Here is a 22,503-nt window from a genome sequence, read left to right as displayed (position 1 = left end):
TCAGTTTCCTTCCTGTATTCAGTGACCCCATCACCGCAGCTGTTAGACATGATACCTACACACCTGCTTGGAAGAGCAATAAAACTGTGAAACCATCTTTGGCTGTGTTCACAAATGAATTTTTTCTGTTAGATGATGATTTTTCTACTGAACAGTTTCTGGAACTCTTCCTGGCCGTATAGCCCGTTTTTATTCTTTTCAAGATTTGGAACATTGGCTTGTGATTAATGATAATGAAACTACGCCTGTCGAATGTATCACCCTGGCATGCTGTGTGTCATTCTCTCCTTTTTCTCCACTAAATTGACACCTACTGTTAGTACTGACTTCACCCTTTCCTGACCCTCTCCCTAATATGTATGTATTTCTAACATCAAATAGCCTGGGTCATATCTTCCCAGGAATAACATGTTAGAAAGGATTTTCTACCTATAGTGTTTAGAAAACAGATATTTTTGTTCAAAGTTAGGATAAGAATCATGGAGACTCTCAGGAAAAACTGCAGCGAATCACTCTGACCTTCCTCTGGCTTGTGGTGTCACCCCCGTGTGTATAACTATGAACAGCAGCTTAGTGTGCACATCAGGGGCCGTGAGCCAAGATGCTATTTGTAACCATTCAATGTATGTATGTTTTCTTTCAGATCGATATGACATCAGAAAAAAGTAAGACTTTAAATAAAATTGAGTTTGTTTGAAAGCTGGCTACAATTTTAAAAAAGCATGAATTAAAATGAAAGCTAGTTGCCATTACTAACCACTATAATAATTATATTTTTATATTATCTGTATTAATCATTAATATATATTTATAAAAGCAGCTTGGCCAGTTCAATTACGAATATATCTAATTTGTCAGCTAATTAGCAGTAAAATGCAATGATTATTCATCTAAGCATTCACTTTCTTTTGACATTCTCGTTAACCCTGATATTGCTGTTATGCTTGTTTAGAAACCTGCCCTACCGTTTGTGCATCTGTTAGCATAACATTGTCATCTCATTCTATTTTAAGCACCGACATGACAGTATCACTTTTTATACAGAGCAACAGTGACTTCTGTAGAGAGCTCATTATTTTTGTGGGATACACCTGCGAAAGTGATACTGTCTCCTAGTTCTTAGCTGAAGCTAACTCCCCACCACACCCCCAACCCCCATCCCTCCTGCACTCCTTACTGTGGTGAAGTGTAACTAACATCTTCAGGGCTGAGGTCTAACAGACTTTTTTGAAAATTTTCAAAAAAAATCTAGGAGCCAAAATGCAATATTTAAAACTTCCTGTGTGAAATGACTAATCACAACGGCGTGTTATTATAAGACTGATTTTAAATAATGATGCAAGTCCCAAACTTGATCTAATACAGAGAGAACTGTTTTTTACAGACCTTAAAAGAGCCATCTTAGAACCCCCTTCCAGGTTAGTAATAGTCAATCCACATTTTAGTTCGTTGGCCTGTTTCTGGCGACTCTCTGGTTTATTGTGTGGAAACTCAAGTCGAATTTTGTTAAAAGTTTCTTGGCTTTTGTGGCCCAAATGCTCTTAGAGAAAAAAATTCTCATTTTTAATGTTTGTTGGTTTTAAGATTCATTTTGATTTATTGTATTTCAGAGTAATGTTCCCAACAGGAGAGAACTTAGAGCCATGTTCCATATGGTCATCTGGCCTTATACAATGAGGGCTTTATTTTAAGCCCTAGCACAGGGTAACTTACTACCAAGTTATTGAACTAGCTTAAATTGAGACTTAGCCTCATGTTAAATCATTATTCAGGACTGGAATGTTTGAGATTCTGGATGTTTTCATTGTCTTATGTAACTTAACAAATCTGTATTGATATAAGTTATTTTAATACATTTTGTATATGTATATTCACATATTATGTTTCCTCAGCAAACACAGATTCTCTCAAGAGAAGGCATTTCTGTTTCTATATTATCATTGCCTTCGTTGATTCCTCCTTTTTTTTTTTAAGTGACTTTGTTTTATTGTCCCACTTTCTTCTTCAGAACTCTGTTTATTTAAATGGCCCTTTACTTTGATCCTTGGGTTTAGGATAGAAAGAATTAATTAATCCATCCATCTGGCTAAATTGTTAAAAAAAAAAAAGAAGAAAAGAAAAATGTGGCCATGTTGCTATAACGCAGTGGATTCTCCTGATTGACTCCCAGATGTTGTGAATGTTTTAAACGTTTCAAATCCAGACTCGTGTTTGGTTCTGTTTTAAAGACAATCAGAAAATAATCTACAACTAGGTATAAAATAATCTCTAAAGCAGGACTCTGCTGAAGGAACTCTTTCCTAAAGCCTTTTTATGAATAAACCTTAAAAGAGTTTGACTGAGTTTTCCTCCTCACCTTTAACTGGTGCAGACTCCCCCGCAACCTGTGCCTCGAATACGCTACACTCAGCATCTCACGTGCGGACTTGTAGGGAAAGGAATACACTTCACCACCGTAACGTTTTACATATTTGTCCTAATTTCTTGCCATCCTCCTGCCCGTGCGTTTCAGCAAGGCCGACTCTCCCAGCAGTTTTACTCACCTTTGCTTTGCATGGAAATAACTTGGCTTACATAAACTGTGCGTGTGTCCCGTGTGACTGTCTCTGATTTGGGTTGCCATGCATCACATTTTAACTTTGGACTCACATATAAGTTTAATCACAGTTGTTTGTGTTGTTTTTCCTCCCTTTCCTTTATTTCCCTCCTTGGTCTGTCCGTTATGTGTTTAACAAGGAGGTTGCTCCAAGGAAAGGACCATGCCTCTTAGCACCGGACTGTTTGTTTCATTGTTAGGTGTGAATTTCCCTTAGATGAAATGCCGGTTTGCAGCTGATTCAAATATATTTTATACAATCATTGCTTATTGGCAGAACTAAATATACCAAATTTCAGATTTTTATATTATTAAATGTATAGGCATCATTAGACGTTATTCTGAGTTTGCTACTGCTGGCTTTCTCCTAGAGGAAATCAACTTTCTGCAATTTCTAATGCTTTTTTCTTATAATTTTCCCATGGTTGGTTTTTTTTTTTCAACATTCATCTGTAACATCTGAACAATCTTGAGATACCTCGGTGTAATTTCACTGCGTTCTTTCTTTGTTTTGATTTGTGGTGGTTTTTTTGTGTGTGTGTCTTGATTCTTTGTTATAGCTTTGTTGTATGTGTGGATGTGCTACAAGTGAGAAAATTAAGCAAGTTATTTCCTGCTCATTTTTCCTTTTCAGTTTTTTTTCCGTTAGCCTTGCTTTGCTCTTGTACCCTGAAGCCTTGTGGATCCACCATTCCCAGCCCATTTTGTTGCCCCTCCCACCACGACAGGAAAAGAGGCTGTGTCGTTTCAGTCCTGATTACATTTGCCAATATCTTTTTTGATTTCCATTTTACTTTCAATGTTTTTCGTTCACATCAAAGATGATGAGACAGAATCTACAGAAACATCTGTCCTGAAAAGTCACCTGGTTAATGAAGTTCCTGTCCTAGCAAGTCCGGACTTGCTCTCTGAAGTTTCTGAGATGAAACAAGATTTGATCAAAATGACCGCCATCTTGACCACAGATGTGTCAGATAAGGCAGGTTCAATTAAGGTCAAGGAGCTGGTGAAGGCTGCTGAGGAAGAGCCAGGAGAGCCTTTTGAAATCGTTGAGAGAGTTAAAGAGGACTTAGAGAAGGTGAACGAAATCCTGAGAAGTGGAACGTGCACGAGGGATGAAGGCAGGGCGCAGCGCTCGCGGTCTGAGAGGGAATTAGTGGAAGAGGAATGGGTTATTGTCAGTGATGAGGAAATAGCGGAGGCTAAGCAAAAAGCACCTTTAGAAGTCACCGAATATCCATGCATAGAAGTTAGGGTAGATAAAGAGACCAAAGTAACAGCAGAGAAAGACTCAACAGGGCTAGTGAACTACCTTACTGACGATCTGAATTCCTACGTGCCTCGTCATGAAGAGCAGCCACAGACGGTTCGAGACACGGCAGGGGAGAAACGGGAAGCTCTGGCGGTTGGCAGGAGTTCTGAAAATAAAGGGAAAGATCTTCCCCCAGATGAGACACAGAGTGCACAGAAACAGCTCAAACCAAGCTTGGGAATAAAGAAGCCGGTAAGAAGGAAATTAAAAGAAAAGCAGAAACAAAAAGAGGAAAGTTTACAAGCTAATGCAGAAAAAACGGAACTTAAAAAATGTAGTTCAGAGGAATCATTAGATGAAGACACAGGTTTAGCCCCGGAACCGCTTCCCACCACAAAGGCCACGTCTCCTTTGATAGAAGAAACTCCCATTGGTTCCATAAAGGACAAAGTAAAGGCCCTTCAGAAGAGAGTGGAAGATGAACAGAAAGGACGAAGCAAGTTGCCCGTCAGAGTCAAAGGCAAAGAGGACGTGCCAAAAAAGGCCACCCCCAGGACGCATCCAACTGTATCGCCCTCTCTGAAGTCAGAGAGGCATGGGCCAGCGCCTCCGTCCTCTAAAGCAGAAAGACACGCTTCTCTTTCCTCTGCAAAAACTGAAAGGCACCCCCCAGTATCACCATCCAGTAAAACTGAGAAACACTCACCTGTGTCACCCTCTCCAAAAGCTGAGAGACATTCACCTGTGTCATCGACAAGTAAAACTGAGAAACACTCACCTGTATCACCCGCGACAAAAACTGAAAGACACTCCCCTGTGTCATCTACAAAAACAGAAAGACACCCGCCGGTTTCCCCCTCAGGCAAAACAGACAAACGCCCACCTGTGTCACCCTCTGGGCGAACAGAGAAACATCCACCCGTATCACCTGGGAGAACAGAAAAACGCTTGCCTGTTTCACCTTCTGGAAAAACAGAAAAACATTCGCCTGTATCAACTGCTGGGAAAACCGAGAAGCACCTGCCTGTGTCACCGTCGGGGAAAACGGAGAAGCACCTGCCTGTGTCACCATCTGGGAAAACAGAAAAGCACCCACCTGTCTCCCCCACCTCAAAAACAGAAAGAATTGAGGAAACCATGTCTGTTCGGGAGTTGATGAAAGCTTTCCAGTCAGGGCAGGACCCGTCAAAACACAAAACTGGACTCTTCGAGCACAAATCAGCAAAGCCAAAGCAGCCACAGGAAAAAGGTAAAGTTCGGGTAGAAAAAGAAAAGGGGCAGGTATCAACTCAAAAAGAAACACAGAAAACAGACAATCAGACAATCAAACGAAGTCAGAGATTCGTTGTAACGGGAGCTCCAGAATCCAGAAGAGGAGTCCGTGTTCCTTCCATCGGGTTAAAGAAAGAAGATGCAGTTGGAGAAAAGGAGAAAATTCTCAGCCGCAAAATACCTGACCCTGTTGAGTCAGCACCTGAAGAAAAAAGCCACAGAGAGAGTGACACCCCCAAAGAGAAGATGGCGGATGAGCAGGGAGACATGGATCTCCAGATCAGCCCAGACAGGAAAACCTCCACTGACTTCTCTGATGTCATCAAGCAAGAGTTGGAAAACAATGACAAATACCAACAATTCCGCCGGAGCGACGAGACAGAAAAGGCACAGCTTCACTTAGACCAAGTTCTCACTAGTCCTTTCAACACCACGTTTCCACTCGATTACATGAAGGATGAGTTCCTGCCCGCTCTGGCTTTGCAGAGCGGCGCTTTGGACGGCAGTTCGGAAAGCCTAAAGCAGGAAGGGATCGCAGGTTCCCCCTGCGGCAGCCTGATGGAGGGGACCCCTCAGATTAGTTCAGAAGAAAGCTATAAGCATGAGGGCCTAGCGGAGACCCCCGAGACAAGCCCAGAAAGCCTTTCTTTCTCCCCCAAGAAAAGTGAGGAGCAGATTGTGGAAACAAAGGAAACCGCCAAGTTAGAAGCACCAACAGAAATTCATTCAGAAAAAGAACCTCCCACAACCAAAGACGTTACTGAGGGCTCTGAGGAGCAAGGTGCTGCCGTCACTGAGGGCTCAGAGCCCTCCCCTGAGTGTCTGCAGAAAGAGGGCACTCGAGACCCTTCCACAGACACGTGCCCCAAACGAGACAGTGATCGCCCGGGCAGCTCTAGCATATCATTAGCAAAGGAAGTACCCGAGGCAGTGACTGAGGAAGCCGCCTGTGATGAAGGTCAGTCCGCACTTGGTAGTTCAGCCCACGAGACACAAACTGTTAGTGCAGCTCAGGAACCCACAACCCCCTCAAATGAGACAAAGGCCTCCCCCCTACCTGATGCTTCTGTAAAGACAGACGCAGGCGCAGAATCAAAGCCTCAGGGAGCCATTAGAAGTCCCCAAGGGTTAGAACTTGCACTTCCTAGTCGAGATAGTGAAGTCCTCAGCCCTGTGGCTGACGAATCCTTAGCAGTAAGCCACAAAGACTCTCTGGAAGCCAGCCCTGTGCTAGAAGACAACTCTTCACACAAAACTCCTGATTCTCTGGAACCAAGTCCTCTGAAAGAATCCCCTTGTCGTGACTCTCTTGAAAGCAGCCCTGTTGAACCAAAGACGAAGGCTGGAATTCTCCCAAGTCACTTTCCTCTTCCTGCAGCTGTTGCCAAAACAGAACTTTTTACGGAAATGGCCTCCATGCGGTCCCGGCTACTCCGGGACCCTGACGGCAGTGCTGAGGATGACAGTCTCGAGCAGACGTCACTCATGGAGAGCTCAGGGAAGAGCCCCCTTTCTCCTGACACCCCCAGCTCTGAAGAAGTTAGCTATGAGGTCACACCCAAAGCCATAGATGCCAGCACACCAAAACCAGCTGTGATTCATGAATGCGCAGAGGAGGATGATTCAGAAAATGGGGAGAAAAAGAGGTTCACACCGGAAGAGGAAATGTTTAAAATGGTAACCAAAATCAAAATGTTCGATGAACTGGAACAAGAAGCAAAGCAGAAAAGGGACTACAAAAGAGAACCTAAACAGGAAGAGTCTTCTTCATCCTCTGACCCAGATGCAGAGTGTTCAGCAGATGTGGATGAACCAAAACATATGGGGAGTGTGGAGGGTGAAAGTGATGTCCCTGTCTTGGTAACTTCAGAGAGCAGAAAAGCTTCTTCCTCCTCAGAAAGTGAACCTGAATTGACACAGCTGAAAAAAGGTTCTGACTCGGGCCTTTTGTCTGAACCAGTTATTCGAGTGCAGCCTCCTTCTCCACTTCCATCCAGCATGGACTCCAATTCCAGTCCAGAAGAAGTACAGTTCCAGCCTATAGTTTCCAAACAATATACTTTCAAGATGAATGAAGATGCTGAGGAAGAGACAGGTAAATCAGAAGAAGAAAAAGACTGTGAATCCCATCTAGCTGAAGACAGTCATACTGCTTTCACTGGGGGTGCAGATAGGTCTGACGATGATGTAAACAGGGACGCTGATCAGCCAAAAATGTGTGACGGTCATGGATGTGAGGCCATGAGTCCTAGTGGCTCAACCACTCCTGTCTCTTCAGGCCTCCAGAGTTCAGCTGGTGATGATACCGATGAACAGCTAGTCACCCATAAAGAACCATTAGCTCCCCAAGGCACACAGGAAAAAGACACAGAAGGAGAAGAGCTTGATGTTTCTAGAGTGGAATCTCCACAAGTAGATTGCCCCAGTGAAAGCTCTTCGCCTCTGTCCTCTTTGTCTCATTGTCCAGTATCTGAAGGAAAAGAATTAGATGAAGGCATAGCCTCCATGTCTTGTACGACAAAAATGGAGGTCACGAAAACTGACGAAACACTTGAGAGCTTGTCAAAGGACTGCTCCACGCAGGATTCATCCGTTACGACTCAAACAGATGGATTTTCCATGGATGTTCCCGTGTCTGACCTAGCTGAGACTGCTGAAATCTACGGTCCTCAAATCACAAGCCCTTATGAAAATGTTCCTTCCCAATCTTTTTTCTCTAGTGAAGAAAGCAAAACTCAAACAGATGAAACAGATGCAAATCACACCACAGGTTTTCACTCTTCTGAAGTGTATTCTGTCTCTAGCACATCCTCCGTTGAAGATGTAGTAATGGCAGCCTCATCTAGTGGAACTGTTTCAGGCAAAGAATCTAATGTTGAGGGCCAGAACATGAACATAGAATCCAAACAAGAAAGTACCTTATGGGAAATGCAATCAGATAGAACTCCTTCATCTTCAGAGCCTACTGTGCCAAATACACCAGCAGTTGTTGGTGAACAAATAAGCAAAGTCATCATCACAAAAACTGATGTGGATTCTGATTCCTGGAGTGAAATTCGTGAAGATGATGAAGCTTTTGAGGCTCGAGTGAAAGAGGAAGAGCAAAAGATATTTGGTTTGATGGTAGACAGACAATCACAGGGTACCACCCCTGACACTACTCCTGCTAGGACCCCAACTGAAGAGGGGACTCCAACAAGTGAACAAAATCCATTTCTCTTTCAGGAAGGAAAATTATTTGAGATGACCCGAAGTGGTGCCATTGATATGACCAAAAGGTCTTATGCAGATGAAAGTTTTCACTTTTTCCAAATTGGTCAAGAATCCGGGGAAGAGACTCCCTCTGAAGACATGAAAGACAGAACGACTGGGGCAGAGCCCCCACAGCTGGAGACATCAGCTGAGTCACTAGCACTTTCAGAATCAAAAGAAACAGTGGATGATGAAGCAGACTTACTTCCAGATGACCTGAGTGAGGAAGTAGAGGAAATATCTGCTTCAGATGCTCAACTTAACTCCCAGATGGGGATTTCAGCCTCCACGGAAACATCAACAAAAGAGGCCATTTCTGTAGGGGCTGAGGACCTCCCCGCCATGCAAGTGGGTGATGCACCTCCTCCATCTGGTGTGAAGCAGACATCTTGCCCTGATTCCCCTGAACCAGTTGTGAAAGTCCAGTTAGATTTTTCCACAGTCACCAGGTCTGTATATTCAGATAGGGATGATGATTCTCCCGACTCTTCCCCAGAGGAACAGAAATCAGTGATTGAAATCCCTACTGCATCCATGGAGAACGTGCCTTCTACTGAAAGCAAATCCAAAATTCCCGTAAGGACTATACCCACTTCAACCCCAGCACCTCCATCTGCAGACTTTGAGAGTTCACTTTCTGAAGATTTATCCAGTCTGGATGAGGAAAGTAAAGAGGATGAAGCAAAACCAAAGTCCAAAATCCCTGTCAAAGCATCCATCCAAAGAGTTGAGCAGCAGCTCTCACATCTAGACTCATCTCTCCAGGAGACAGTGGCTCCTCAGGGGCGGGACATGACAAGCAGAGCACCAGATAATAGAAGCAAATCTGAATCTGATGCTAGTTCTTTGGACTCAAAAACCAAATTCCCAGTAAAAACCAGAAGTTACACTGAGACGGAGACAGAGAGTGGACTGGGGGAAGATGAGCTTGAATTAGAATCCGAAGGAGAGGCCGCAAGAACAAAGATATTTGCATCTCGATTGCCAGTTAAGAGCAGAAGCACCACATCTTCCTGCAGGGGGGGCATGAGTCCCACCAAAGAAAGTAAGGAACATTTCTTTGACCTTTACAGAAACTCCATAGAATTCTTTGAGGAGATTAGTGATGAGGCTTCCAAGTTAGTGGATAGACTTACACAGTCAGAAAGGGAACAGGAGTTAGTTTCAGATGATGAAAGTAGTAGTGCCCTGGAAGTTTCAGTAATTGAAAATCTGCCACCTGTTGAGACCGAGCACTCAGTTCCTGAGGACATCTTTGACACACGGCCCATTTGGGATGAGTCCATTGAGACTCTGATTGAACGCATCCCTGATGACAATGGCCATGACCATGCTGAAGGTATTTGCCAGCCACTGGGATTCCCTGTGCTACGCATGTCATAAATTTGATATAGTTTTTTTTTTTGTATGATTGTTTTATTTGGTGATTTGTGTCTCATTTTCTTTAAGCTTTCTGTAGTGATTAATGTGTTTCTGTAAGCCCTTTGTGTTTTGTGCTTTCTCTGTATACTCTTGTCTATGAAAACAATCTCAAGATTGAGTAATGAGAATGCTTATGGAAAACATAAACATAATAACCAGGCAACAGCGACCTTGCCTTTTCTTTAGTCACTGCACGTTAAGGCCATGCAAGCTTTGAGTTTTGTTGTTCTGAAGTCCCAAGCTTAGCCTCAAATCAAGAACTTTTGCTTTTGCACATGAATATATTGGTTTTTGTTTCATAGTACGAGGACTTTTAGTGCTTTTTCTTCTTACCTTGGGGTACTTTACAATAATTTGTACTTACAATTTTGTAATCATTAGGAAAGCATTTGCTTAAGAAGATTTTCTGTGTCATGAAATTCTAATTGTTGTGGATCTGTTTTTGATTCAGAAAGGTTGGATTTCAGATACCATTGGTAAACACTTTAAGCAAACAAACCTAAGGTAAAAATATGCTTTTCATTTATTTGGTAAATGAATGACAAATGTACTCCAGTTATATGCAGCAGACAACAAAAACTCAAACTTTGCACGATTTAAGTTGAATGTTGAGGGGATGATGGCTCTTTGAATTATGAAAGAGAAAACCATAGATGGCTTTGAAAAGTAGCCTCTGGTCTTCCAATATCTCTACAATGAAGACTGTTATTCTTAATTTGGGTTATATAAAATTTTGGGATACCGAGGTCTAAAATGCTGCCCATTGGTAAACAGGAGTTAAAAATGAATGGGAAAATTACAGTTTGTGGGAATGAGTAATATATGAGCTTACTTAGTAGCACACAGGCAGAAACCTTGCCCAAAAGGCATATGCATACTGATACAATGTACACATACAGACACATACACATTTATCCTCTCTTCTTCCAAGGTCACCAAGACCAAGACAAATGTAGTTTCTGGCTACCCTGGATAAATCCAGGATGGTGGAATCAACCTATGATCAAGATCTCTTGCAAATCTCCAGTGTGATTTCTTTTTTCTTTAGACAGAGTCTTGCTCTGTTTCCCCTGCTCGAGTGCAGTGCCATCATCATAGCTCACTGTAACCTCAAACGCCTGGGCTCAAGGGATCCTCCTGCCTCAGCCTCCCGAGTAGCGGGGGCTACAGGCGTGTGCCACCATGCCCAGCAGATTTTTCTAATTTTAGTAGAGACGGGGTCTCGTTCTTGCTCAGGCTGGTCTCGAACCCCTGAGCTCAAGTGATTCTCTCGCCTCGGCCTCCCAGAGTGCTAGGATTATAGGCGTGAGCCACCAGGCCTGATCCAATGTGATTTCTTTCAGATATGACCTGGAAGTGATTTATATCTCCATAGGCATTGCTAGGAGGTCCTACCAATTACTCTACTTCTGCGTGCCATTTATGATTTCTCTGGTGTTTTATGAACAAGGTGGTTGTCTTCTGGTGGGCAGTATTCTCTCAGTTAATTTAAAAGGAAAGTCTTAACATTACTAGAAATCAGCCACTTATATAATTATGTCCAATAACTAGTCTTGATTAAAGAGATATGGAAGCAGATGGTTTTCATGATTCATATTTATTCCCCATTCCACCCCAGAAATCAGACAAACATACAACCTTAATATGATCTAAACTGTAACGGCTAATTTGTGCTACCATCAAATATTTGGACAAGTGACTTCCCTTCTTTGGATGAATCTGGACTGTGGTTCCTCTCCTGTCTTAGACAACCTTTGGCCATTCTGTTTTTGACCTTCTGTAGATGCACAGGATGAGCAGGAACGGATCGAGGAGAGGCTGGCTTATATTGCCGATCACCTTGGCTTCAGCTGGACAGGTAAAATGAAGTGTGGCCCAGCTTTTCAGCAAAACCGGCATAGATGCATCAGCCCAGCATCATTAACAACGAAAAACAGTCTTTTCCCCTCTTTGTTTGAGGAAGAACATGAGCAATAACGAAAAGCATAATAAACTAAGAACTACATAATCCAGGCTTTGCATTAGCTAATGGTATAGCCTAGGGCAGACCTTTTATCGGCTCTTTCATTGTTACTTAGAATAATAGAACCTTAGATTTGAAGATTTTTGAGAATACACCAACCTTCATCACCCTCCTTTGGCAGTTTGGATATCTAAATTGGGGGGAGATTATTGTGTTTCAAAAACCATCGTGGGATGTAATTTTCATAAAATTTAATTTGAGATTGAACTAGGGTTCCTTCTTTTAGATACCTTTTGTCAGATATCTTCATAATAAACAGCATTAAAATTTGCTTTGGCTGAATGTTGAAGCACACATAAATGGGTTGTTTCACTAATTTTTGAGAAATGGAAGTGTTTAAGTATAGAAATTATATGTTAAATAATTTATTAAGGGAAAATGAATTCTAAACTCAATATGGTTTTATTTACAAATCATGATTCGTAGGCTTGAAAAACTATACACTTTCATCTACCTGTGACTTAACCATATTAAAGCACAATTGTCAGTGTGACTTTTTGTTTTTTAAGTCTTTTTTTTTCTATCACTTGTGACTGACTACTACCTTGAGACAAACATTATAAGGTAATATTCTCCTCCTTTCAATGTCTTAAAGATTCGATGATGAATAAAAGTCCATAATACTCTTAAAGATAATTGACAATTTAGAATAAATGACTAGAATCAGGAGGAACACATATCGTCTCACTTTTAATAATTTTAAAGTAATTTTTACATATTTATCAGGCTTATTTAATTGAGCGATTTAGGGGATGGAATGATATAAAAATATTCCTGATTGTCTTACTAGAAAAGTAACATTCAGAATTATTTATTTTATTCCTTAAATGTTTATGTATCCATACATACATATTAAATGTAATAGGTATATATTTGGTGAAAATTCAAGCCCTACAACCATATAGCATGGTAAAAAATGAAAAGTAAATATATCCCTCATACTTACTCCTGCTCTTCTAGGCCCATGCCTCGAAGGTAACTGCTAACATTATTTCATGTATTTACAAAAATATATAATGCCTATATATATGCCTATCATTTAAAAGTAAGCAAAATTTCACTTAATATTTCTCATAAATATTCTGTCAGGATAGACATACCTGTTTAATTCTTTTAAGTGGCTATTTAATTCCACTGTATGAAAGTTCCATAATTTTATCTAATGGCCTTTGTTGATGGATTTTAGGTTGTTTCCTGTTAATGACAGTAAATAACCTTGTGCACTGGTATATTTTTGTGAGTATATATAGGGCATATTCTTAAACATAGAATTGCTGGGTAGGAGACATGTATTTTTAATTTTGAAAGATATTTTCAAATTGCCCTCCAAAGAGGTCATCCCATTTACCCGCCATATACACCTCATAATACATATGCATCCATATGGAATATTAATGATAGAATTTAAAGGAAAACTTTGTGGCTTCTTCCCTAGGTCAATGAATGCTTCCCAGACCTTTTATTCACGTGACATCAAATCAAAGAAAGGAGTTCATCCAACCAAAAACCCAGAAACAGGATTTATAGCACTTAAAACATCACCTATGATAATTAAAAGGGAGAAATGTTTTTTCTCCTGTTTTCAGTCATTTGTTTGCCGTTATCTTGGTTAAGAGTATAAGCAAGTATTAAAGGTCTCATTTGCATTTTGGAATTAAATGAGTCTGAATTATACAAATTTTATCATCACTGCCTCACACATAATATTTTTGCTAGGAAGTGATCAATTCTATACCCCGTTTTATAGGAAAAATCCACAATTAGTACTAGAAGAACAAAGGCATATGTGAGTTACTTCTAATATATAGAAATATAATAAAAGAACCCAAATATTCACCCCAATATAAAGAACACATCGTTTATAAAAGCACAAAGCAAGGTGTAGAGATTCAAACCTTGAAGTTAATATGTTAACAAAGTGATATTTTTTTCTTCTAGAATTAGCAAGAGAACTGGATTTCACTGAGGAACAAATCCACCAAATTCGAATTGAGAATCCCAATTCCCTTCAAGACCAGAGTCATGCACTTTTGAAATATTGGCTAGAAAGGGATGGGAAGCATGCTACAGGTAGGTGGGGCCCTGTGCACATGCTTGGCTAAAGGGGGAGATGCCTTGCTTAACAACTCCATCTTGCAAATTCAGTAAAGTAATAAAACAACAAATGCCAGTACTCTGAAGTCCAGCAGGTCCTCGAATAACGTCATTTTGTTCAACATCATTTTGTCGATGAGAAAAGAAATAAGATTCCCTGTAGGGCTACTGTGTGGCGTTTGTGTGTCCTCCCCACGTCTGCATGGGTGTTCTCCAAGTCCTCTGGTTTCCTTCCACATCCCGAAGATGTGCACATGAGATGAACTGGCATGTCTGTTGTGTCCCAGTCTGAGAGTGTGTGTGTGTATGTGTGTGTGTGTGTTTGCACATGCACGTGCACGCGCCCTGCCATGGGATGGTGTCCTGTCCAGGATGGGTTCCCATTTTGTGCCCCGAGCTGCTGGGATAAGGCTTCAGCCACCTGTGACCCCAAATTGTAATAAGCAGATTGGAAAAGGAATGAATGAATGAGTGTGAGTTATTGTCAAATAAAAATTCATAAAGTGTCTAATAATCATACGCGTACATGACAATGAAAGGTGCAGTACGAAAGCACTCGGTGAGCTTGCCCTGTTTGTGATTGGTTTTGAACTGGGTGGTGGGAGGGGGTGCTACTGACACTGTTCACTTTGAATCATTTATTCCTTGATTGAACTCACCACCACTGTGATTGCTGTCACTCACTGATTCACTAAAACTTGGGTAAATAGTTATCTTAGTTATTTTCATTAATCTTTATTAAATGTGTGTATAGGTCACTTTTATTTTAATTTTAACCTTAGAAGAGTTTTGGATCTTTATGTAGAAGTTTGATTATGTTTTTGTGACCGGAAATATGTCGTGGAACTTAATTTTCATTTATATCAATTAGCTGATGGTAAAATTGGTTTCATTGTGCATTATTTTGCTTAAAGTCACAGTTTCCAAGAACTTCTCGACGATGTCAAGGGAAGACTTACTGAACTACGATAAGCAAATGAGAACAGCTATTGCCACTTCTAAAATATACCTGTTGCATAAAAATCCTTGCACTGCATGCCTGTGAACAGTGTTAACTAGTGGAAAATAGTATCAGCACTGGCTTCTAACAGGAATGTTATTCAAGTCCTGATATTTTCCAAATATTGACAAGAGGGTACAATTGCTTTAATTAGCATTGTTTTATTGGTAGTGCATTACCAATACAATACCAATACCAGTAAGTTCCTGCTTCCCTTACTTCTAAAAAACCTAAGTGGGGAAAAAACTGTCAGCTAGATATTTTATGTAATAATTTATATAGTATATTCTGAACACATCAAATAAAATGGGGAGAGATATAGCCCATAGCTTCTCCTCATCCCTCAGCTGGTCTCAATTTGTCACTTCCTGTGATGTCTCCTTGAAAATCTACCTGGGAGCCTCTCTCTATATCCAGTCTATATTTATCATTTCTTCTCTTTCTACATACTATTGTTAAATTTAGCAAATAAAAATAGCAGGGCACCTAGTTACAGTTTCAGATAGTTGACAAATACATTTTTAGTATAAGTATATCTATGCAATATTTGGGACATACTTATTCTAAAACAGTATTTGTCTTTTAATCTGAAATTCAGACATGACTGGGTGTGCTATGTGTTATCAGGCAGCTCTATTTTTAGGGCTGGCTTGCATCCACCATATGACACCTTTTTTGTGCATATCTTTTTTTGTCTGTTTGCATATTTTTACAAAGACCCTTAATTAGGTTTTGGTTGTTTCCTGTACAAATCTCAAAAATTTAGTAAGGCAACTAAATGAAAGAGTCTTTAAAAAGAGTACCTCTCAGATATAATAAATGCTTCTTCTCTACTATCTCAGATACCAGCGTCATTGAATGTCTCACCAAGATCAACCGAATGGATATTGTTCATCTCATGGAGACCAGCATAGAACCTCTCCAGGAACGCATCAGTCATAGCTATGCAGAAATTGAACAGACCATTACACTGGATCATAGTGAAGGTCAAAGTGTGTGTGTGTGTGTGTGTGTGTGTGTGTGTGTGTGTGTGAGTGTGCACGTGCTCCTGTGTGTAGTTAGTTCGGGCATTGGGCTTGCTGTGTCTTGGTGTTTAGAAGGTGGCCCACGGCCATTGGTGATCATGCATTCTTTTCCTTGCTACCCTGAGACTTCCCTGCCCATTTTGTTGGTGCCTGCCCAACCCCCCACCGCTCATTCTTTGTTATTTCTCCATCATCCTGGGTGATCCATCCAATTCCATTTCCTCACTTTCGTGATCGTATCTCTTATGCTTGTATTTTTTACTCTACCTTCGCCACCCATTTCTGTCCACACAAGCAATACTGTATCATTACCAGCAACTGTCCTACCTCTAGGTGCTAACTCGAAGCATTGCACTGACTTCCTTTTCTACTTCTACACCAACACTTCTTCAAACCCACTGGGACCTCCAGCCACCTTTTCCATGTTTAAGTTTCTCAAACTTGTTGTCATTTACTTGCAGCTCAGTGACTCTCTTTCTCTGTCTCTGTTTCTTATCTCTATTTCACATGTTCTCTTTTTCCTTCAAACTTCCAACATTATCTCCTCTCCTTATTTATTCGCAGATGAGGACCAAACTTCATGTTTCCTAGAAAAAATAAGAATAATCACAAGCAAATGTCTGTATTCTTCCACCATAAAATCTACCATCTCGAGTGCATTCTGAATCAGGCACATACTCTACCTTCCCTCCTATTGCAATGGATGAAATGTCCTTGCTTTGCTGAAGCCATCGTCTCTTCTTTTGTACTGGATTTCATCCCCTTTTACCCAATCGAGAACGTCACTGCCGAGAGTATCCATTCTGGCTTCCATCAACTGGACCACACCTAACAGCACTGAAAGATGCTTTAATAGGTTTCGTCTTTAAGAACAAAACAAAGCAAATGATGTCTTTCATTCTATAATATGCCCACTGTGTTACTGCTCTGTTTCGCCATCCTTTCATAGGAAACCTCTTAAAAGGATAGAATTTTCTTTGCCTACTTCTTCTCTTCCCTCTAGGACTGTCTCTAGAACTCACTTTAGTCAATCTTGTAAAATTCACCAATTGTTTCCTCATTGTCAAATCCAGTGGGCAGTTCTCAGTCTTCTACTTAACTTCACTTCTTAGTGATATTGGCACAAATAATTAATCTCTTCTACTTAAAATGTCTTCTTACTCTCCATGACACTCCTGTGTCTCCTTTTTTTTTGTACTTTATGGACTATTCCTCCTCAGTCTCCTTTTCTATGGCGTCTTACTTCTCATGGGTTTCGATGATCGTGTGTGTTAGTGTTAAGCGAGAGCCTCATAGCTTGTCCCCATCTCCCTCCCTCCCTCTCTCACTAGTCCCGACACCTGGCCTCCTTGCTGTTCCTGGAGCACCTGAGCATTCCTGTGCCTCAGGACCCTTGCACTTCCTATTCTTTCCACCTTCAAGTGTTCTTCCCTCAGATCGTCGGATACCTTTTCCTCTCACTTTGTTCTGGTCACTGCTTAAATATGACCTCCTAAGGGGAGCCGTTCCCAGCAAGTCTATCTAAAATACTAGCACTATTTATTTTATACCCTGGCTTACTTTTCTCCTAATATTTAACATATATATGCAGAAATGCAAGTTCAGTGAGGGCAAAAGCTTTTTCAATCTTGTTCACTGCTATATATCTAGCATCTGAACAGCACCTACTACATAGTTGATGCTCAGTATATATCTGTGGAATGAATGAATAAATAGATGAATGTCAATCACTCCTCTGCCAAATCTCTTCCAATGGCTTCTCATTGCCCTGGATAGAATGAAATTCCTTAGCCTGGCATAAGAGACTCTACGTCAAAAGAATACTGGCCTCAGGGTACTGCAGCGACGGTTAAACAAATTAATATTGCAAAGCACTTAGAACAGTACCTGACAGAGTAAATATCCAGCATGTATTAGCTATTATTTATCATCGTTATTGTTAACCCTGACTCCTCCCGTAGATTCTATGCCTTGACTATCATAGTTGACTCCTACTTACTATTAGATCTCCTTAAGATATCACCCCTCTGCATTTCCTTTCCAAATTCTTTACCCCTGAGTTAGGTGCTCATGCATTCATTAACTGGCACCTGCAGCCAGTCATGCTGCTTTTGGGTGGACTCTTCCTTGCCTGTGCCCCCTGCCATGATCAGCTTCTCGAAGGCAGACCCTTTATAGCCCATGGGCCTATCTCAGGACACGGCACGCAGTGGTTACTTGATGAGTATCCATTTAATATAGGAGAGCTTCCATTAAATACTTAATTTAAATCTTCCTTAGGGTTCTCAGTGCTTCAAGAGGAGCTATCCACCGCACAGCATAAGCAGAAAGAGGAGCAAGCTGTCTCTAAAGGAAGCGAGCCTTGTGATCATCCGCCCATCGTCTCCGAGGAAGATATTTCTGTCGGTTATTCCACTTTTCAGGATTCTGTCCCCAAAACTGATGGGGACAGCTCAGCAACAGTACCTGTTCCCCAAACTGAGAAGGAGCAAGTGCAACAGGATTTCTCAGGGAAAATGCAAGACCTGCCCGAAGAATCATCTCTTGAGCATCAGCAGGAATACTTGTGAGTTTCAAAAGAAAGCCTGTCACATGTACGTCTAAAGAAATAGGCCATTGTGGCCAGGATGCCAGGCATGTACAAGCATAACTAGTTTTTAAATAATATTAAAATGACCCCACCAATAACAAATGCCAGAGCTACAGGAAAAGAAAAATGTGACATTTAAGAGATAATTGTGATCATGTCGTATAACACAGACATGCTTGGGCCAACTTCAGTTCTGTGACTTTGGACAAGCCCTTAAGTGTTTCGAATCTCCATTCTACCCCTATAAGTTATGATCATAATATGCACTTTACCCATCTCACGGGGTCAAAGGTCAAAGAGACGCCTGTGGCAGCATTGCTTAAACTGTAAAATGTCATGTAGATGAAACAGCTGTGGTTTGTAGTGTTGTTGCATCGTTTGCTCTGTAATGTTTCAAATACTGTGCCCGGTGCATGGCTGACATGGAGTAGGAACAGTGACGGTGTGGGTACAGCAGCCCATGGCATATTTCAGCACAGATATAAGGTGGCTAACTATAAAAATATAAACACAATACAAATTATTCTCACAGAATAAAAGACCATAAAATGAGGTGGGATGGAGTTGCGGTGGGAATAAAAACAAGGCTTTTAGAGAGTTTCTGGCTGACGGAAGTTGAGGAACATGATTTGGCCCAAAATTTAAGTTCAGGGATTTATGGAAGCAAGGAGAAAGTTGTTTAAGTGACACTGGTTGTCCGGAAAAAGACGACAGATCATGAGAGTGGCAAACGTGTCCCCAACCCTGAAATCTGGGAACAGTGTGTCATGAGATTGCATCATGGCATTGCCTTTGTCAGTAAGTGAGTTTTGTTTTGGGGTCACTGACATGAGAAGAAGGGGGAATGGGTAACAAAACCCTCTCTTCTTCCCCTGAACCCCCTCCCCTCTCCCTACAGGTTTCAGGGGAGAGAAGAGGTAAGAGAAAGAGACGGACAGAAGGGGGATCACAGAGAGGCACGCTGGCCATTTGATATCTGTGAAGTGGCAGAAAACTGCCCTAACTACCAAAAAAAGTTGGGGGGAGAAAAGGCAAAGAATTTTCTTATTTAGTAATTGAGATTATTAAAGGTTTTGTTGGAATAACTCCAAACTATATCAATGGAAAACGTTTCAGAGTCAACCGATCCCTCTACTAAGTAAAAGTTTTTCAGAGGTACAATAGGAATTTCCCTATATATACGATTATGACAACTGTATTAACATGGAGATTTAATTAATTCTGCCAAATTGGATTCTTGCTTCAAAAACCTTATTATCTACAAATTTTTGTTATCTAAAACTCAAGTCCTCAATATTGAGTTATCAAAGAAAAGATGAAATTGCGACACATACAATTTGTAGAGGTCAGATAACTGTAATACACTTTAGGATAATTTTTATCTTCCGAACACATCACTCTCTGTCACTGGTAGATCCATGAGCTACAACTCAGTAGTATATCTTACAGCATTATTTTTCTTCAAATTACCTTTCTCGGACAAATTTGCAAAAACTATTTTGACTCTCATGGACTATGAAGAGGAACTCCATTTTCCCTTGCAATTCCCTTTCTTGAGTAGGAGGAGAAATGCAAATAACCCTGAGGTATCATTTGGCTTTTTCATTCCAGTGTGACATCCCCAAGAACAGAAGTGTCAGAGACTCAAAAGTCCATGGTAGTACCTGGCTCTCCCAGCAAGACACCCGAGGAGGTTGGTAGCCCCCCTGAGGAGGAAAGGCTGTACCCCCAGATGCCAGCGCCCAGCGGGCAGGGAGGCTCTCCCATCATACAGGAGCCCGAAGAGCACCCAGGACGCGGGGACGAGAGCTCTCCGCAGAAGACGAGCCTGGTGATAGAGGAGTCTGCTGATGACCAGTCGCAGGCCTTGGAAAGACTCCAGGAAAATACAGCATTTGAAAAGGTAAGACTTTCTTTCCTCTCCATGTCCTTGCCGATCTGGAATGAAGCTACAAACCTTCTTTCAGTTTCCATTACTCAGGTGGTTTATTTTTTTCATTTCAAGGCGAAAAAATGTTACCAAATTCATTCATCTGAGCCATGGTAACCCTCAATCCCTTTTAAAATCTGAGAGCCAATGAATCTAGAAGAAATGGTGCACCGTGCCCAGACTAGCTCTTTGACCAGAAGCCCTCATATTATCACCAGAAACTCTTTTGCTAAGAAAAATGAAAACTGGGATGAAACAATGTATGTGATGTAGCTTTTTAAAATTAGTAAACTTAGGCATGAAAGCTGATGGTAGAGATTGACGGAGTGTCAAGTAAGTGCCAGCCGCGGGGTGTGCGGGAGCCAGCAGTCCTGGGGACAAGCACACGACCTGTGGATGTCAGGCCTGGTGTAGCTCTCCAAATGCATTTTCTCATCAGAGGAAGGATAATTTCCAAATTAGATCTCATTAGATTTATTTCAGGAATGACTTAGAAAAAGAACATCATGCCTAAACTTACTGCCGTTTCTAAATGTCTACATGCCTGACGGTGGCATGCGATCGCGGCAAAGCATTTCCTTTGTCATTGACTTGTGAAGTTGTGAAGAGGGGTGGGGACCATGTGAAGAAATTCATTTAAACCATTTGTTCCCCAAACATGGCCTATATAGTTCACATGTCTCGTAATGAATTGGGGAACTTGATCCCTCTTCAGAAGTCCCGAATCAGAATCCACCCCTGGGAGGGAGAGGGAGCAAGAATCTGCATTCTTACATAACTCCCTAGAAGATTCTTACACACAGGAAAGTGTGAGACGTGTTTGAATTAAACTTAATTTAATATAAGTTAAATTAGATATTTTTTCCTTTCAGAAAAAATCATATTTTATAAATTGTTTAGATGTTATAAATTTTATAAAATTTTATAAATTTTTATTTTATATAAATTTTGTATTTCAAAGTGTTTTTAAAGTATTAATTAAGACTTAGTAGTAAAAGATGAGTTGTATGAAAAAACTGAAATTTGCTGGGGAAAAGTAAGTGATGCAACATAACTTTGGGCTTAAGACATACACTTGTTTAGTCACCTTAATGGTGACATCTGCTACCAGGATTTATCTAAAATCATCGCTAAAGTTAGGAAGGTTCCAGGCAAATGAAAACTATGTCCTGATTTTGACAATTATCTGAAACAGTTCATCCCATGAATGGATTTTTGTTCCAAATTTACTTTGCACAGAATTTTTCATCTCTCAGATTTTTGGCTTAAATGAATACTAATAAAAATGTTTCATGCATGCTATCTGGGCTTAAAAGTTACCAAATTTAGCCTAAGAATCTAGAGGCTTAGTGAAGTCAAACTTGAAACAATTATCTGGATAATTCATATGTTTAATCTATTCTATATAAATAAACTTTGATAAGTCGTTCTACATTCTACCTACTTTATACAGGCCTGTTCCACTTAATTCTTGATGAATATCCAGTTATCTCTCTTAAGCTTCCTGTGTTGACCTGTAACTTCTCCCTAACTTGGGCATCCAATTTCAATCCCTTTTCTTGCTGACCATATTTCTAGATGGTAGATTTCTGATCATATTTAAGGTATAATTTGGTTTAGAATTTACATGTCTTCCTTTAGCAGAGACAAATATAGAACTATAGCTTCGGCGTTTCAAAATATGTTAAGCAAATTTAGCTGATTTTTCTCTTTTTTAAAAATAACATTTCATTAGGGAGGAGTGATTCGATATATGACTCCCAAGATGTATGCTCTAATCAAAAATCATTAATATGTTTTCGCTCCATCTCTGGCTTTGGCCCAGACCCATAAAATCTGATTGGCCTCTGCATCTCAACTTCTCTGCAATATGAGTCTAATATTATTCACAGACCGCCTTTTTTGATGTCAGGAGATATACTACTTGCTAGATAATAGCTATGGGAAATTTTGACTTCCTGCAGAAAGTTCTCCTAGAAATAGGAGATATTCTGGGCCGGGCTCGGTGGCTCACGCCTGTAATCCTAGCTCTCTGGGAGGCCGAGGC

At 40.8% G+C, this 22,503-nt stretch overlaps 1 protein-coding gene across 1 annotated transcript in view; it reads left to right on the top strand.

Moving 5' to 3' along the window:
* The window catches only part of ANK2 (ankyrin 2, neuronal), a 263,985-nt gene that overhangs the window by 233,173 nt on the left and 8,309 nt on the right, over positions 1-22,503 (top strand). Inside the window, exons 36-42 of the mRNA XM_012655073.1 lie at positions 644-665; positions 3,418-9,711; positions 11,578-11,652; positions 13,756-13,887; positions 15,754-15,897; positions 18,217-18,502; positions 20,138-20,429. Coding sequence (XP_012510527.1) covers positions 644-665; positions 3,418-9,711; positions 11,578-11,652; positions 13,756-13,887; positions 15,754-15,897; positions 18,217-18,502; positions 20,138-20,429 — 7,245 coding nt within the window. The remainder of the gene's footprint in view (positions 1-643; positions 666-3,417; positions 9,712-11,577; positions 11,653-13,755; positions 13,888-15,753; positions 15,898-18,216; positions 18,503-20,137; positions 20,430-22,503) is intronic.

Source organism: Propithecus coquereli, unplaced genomic scaffold (genome assembly GCF_000956105.1).
Source record: "Propithecus coquereli isolate 6110/MARCELLA unplaced genomic scaffold, Pcoq_1.0 Scaffold46, whole genome shotgun sequence".
NCBI classification, from domain to species: Eukaryota; Metazoa; Chordata; class Mammalia; order Primates; family Indriidae; genus Propithecus; species Propithecus coquereli.
The sequence above is the reverse complement of the archived record's forward strand: the minus strand, read 5'-3'. Positions and strand labels throughout refer to the sequence as shown.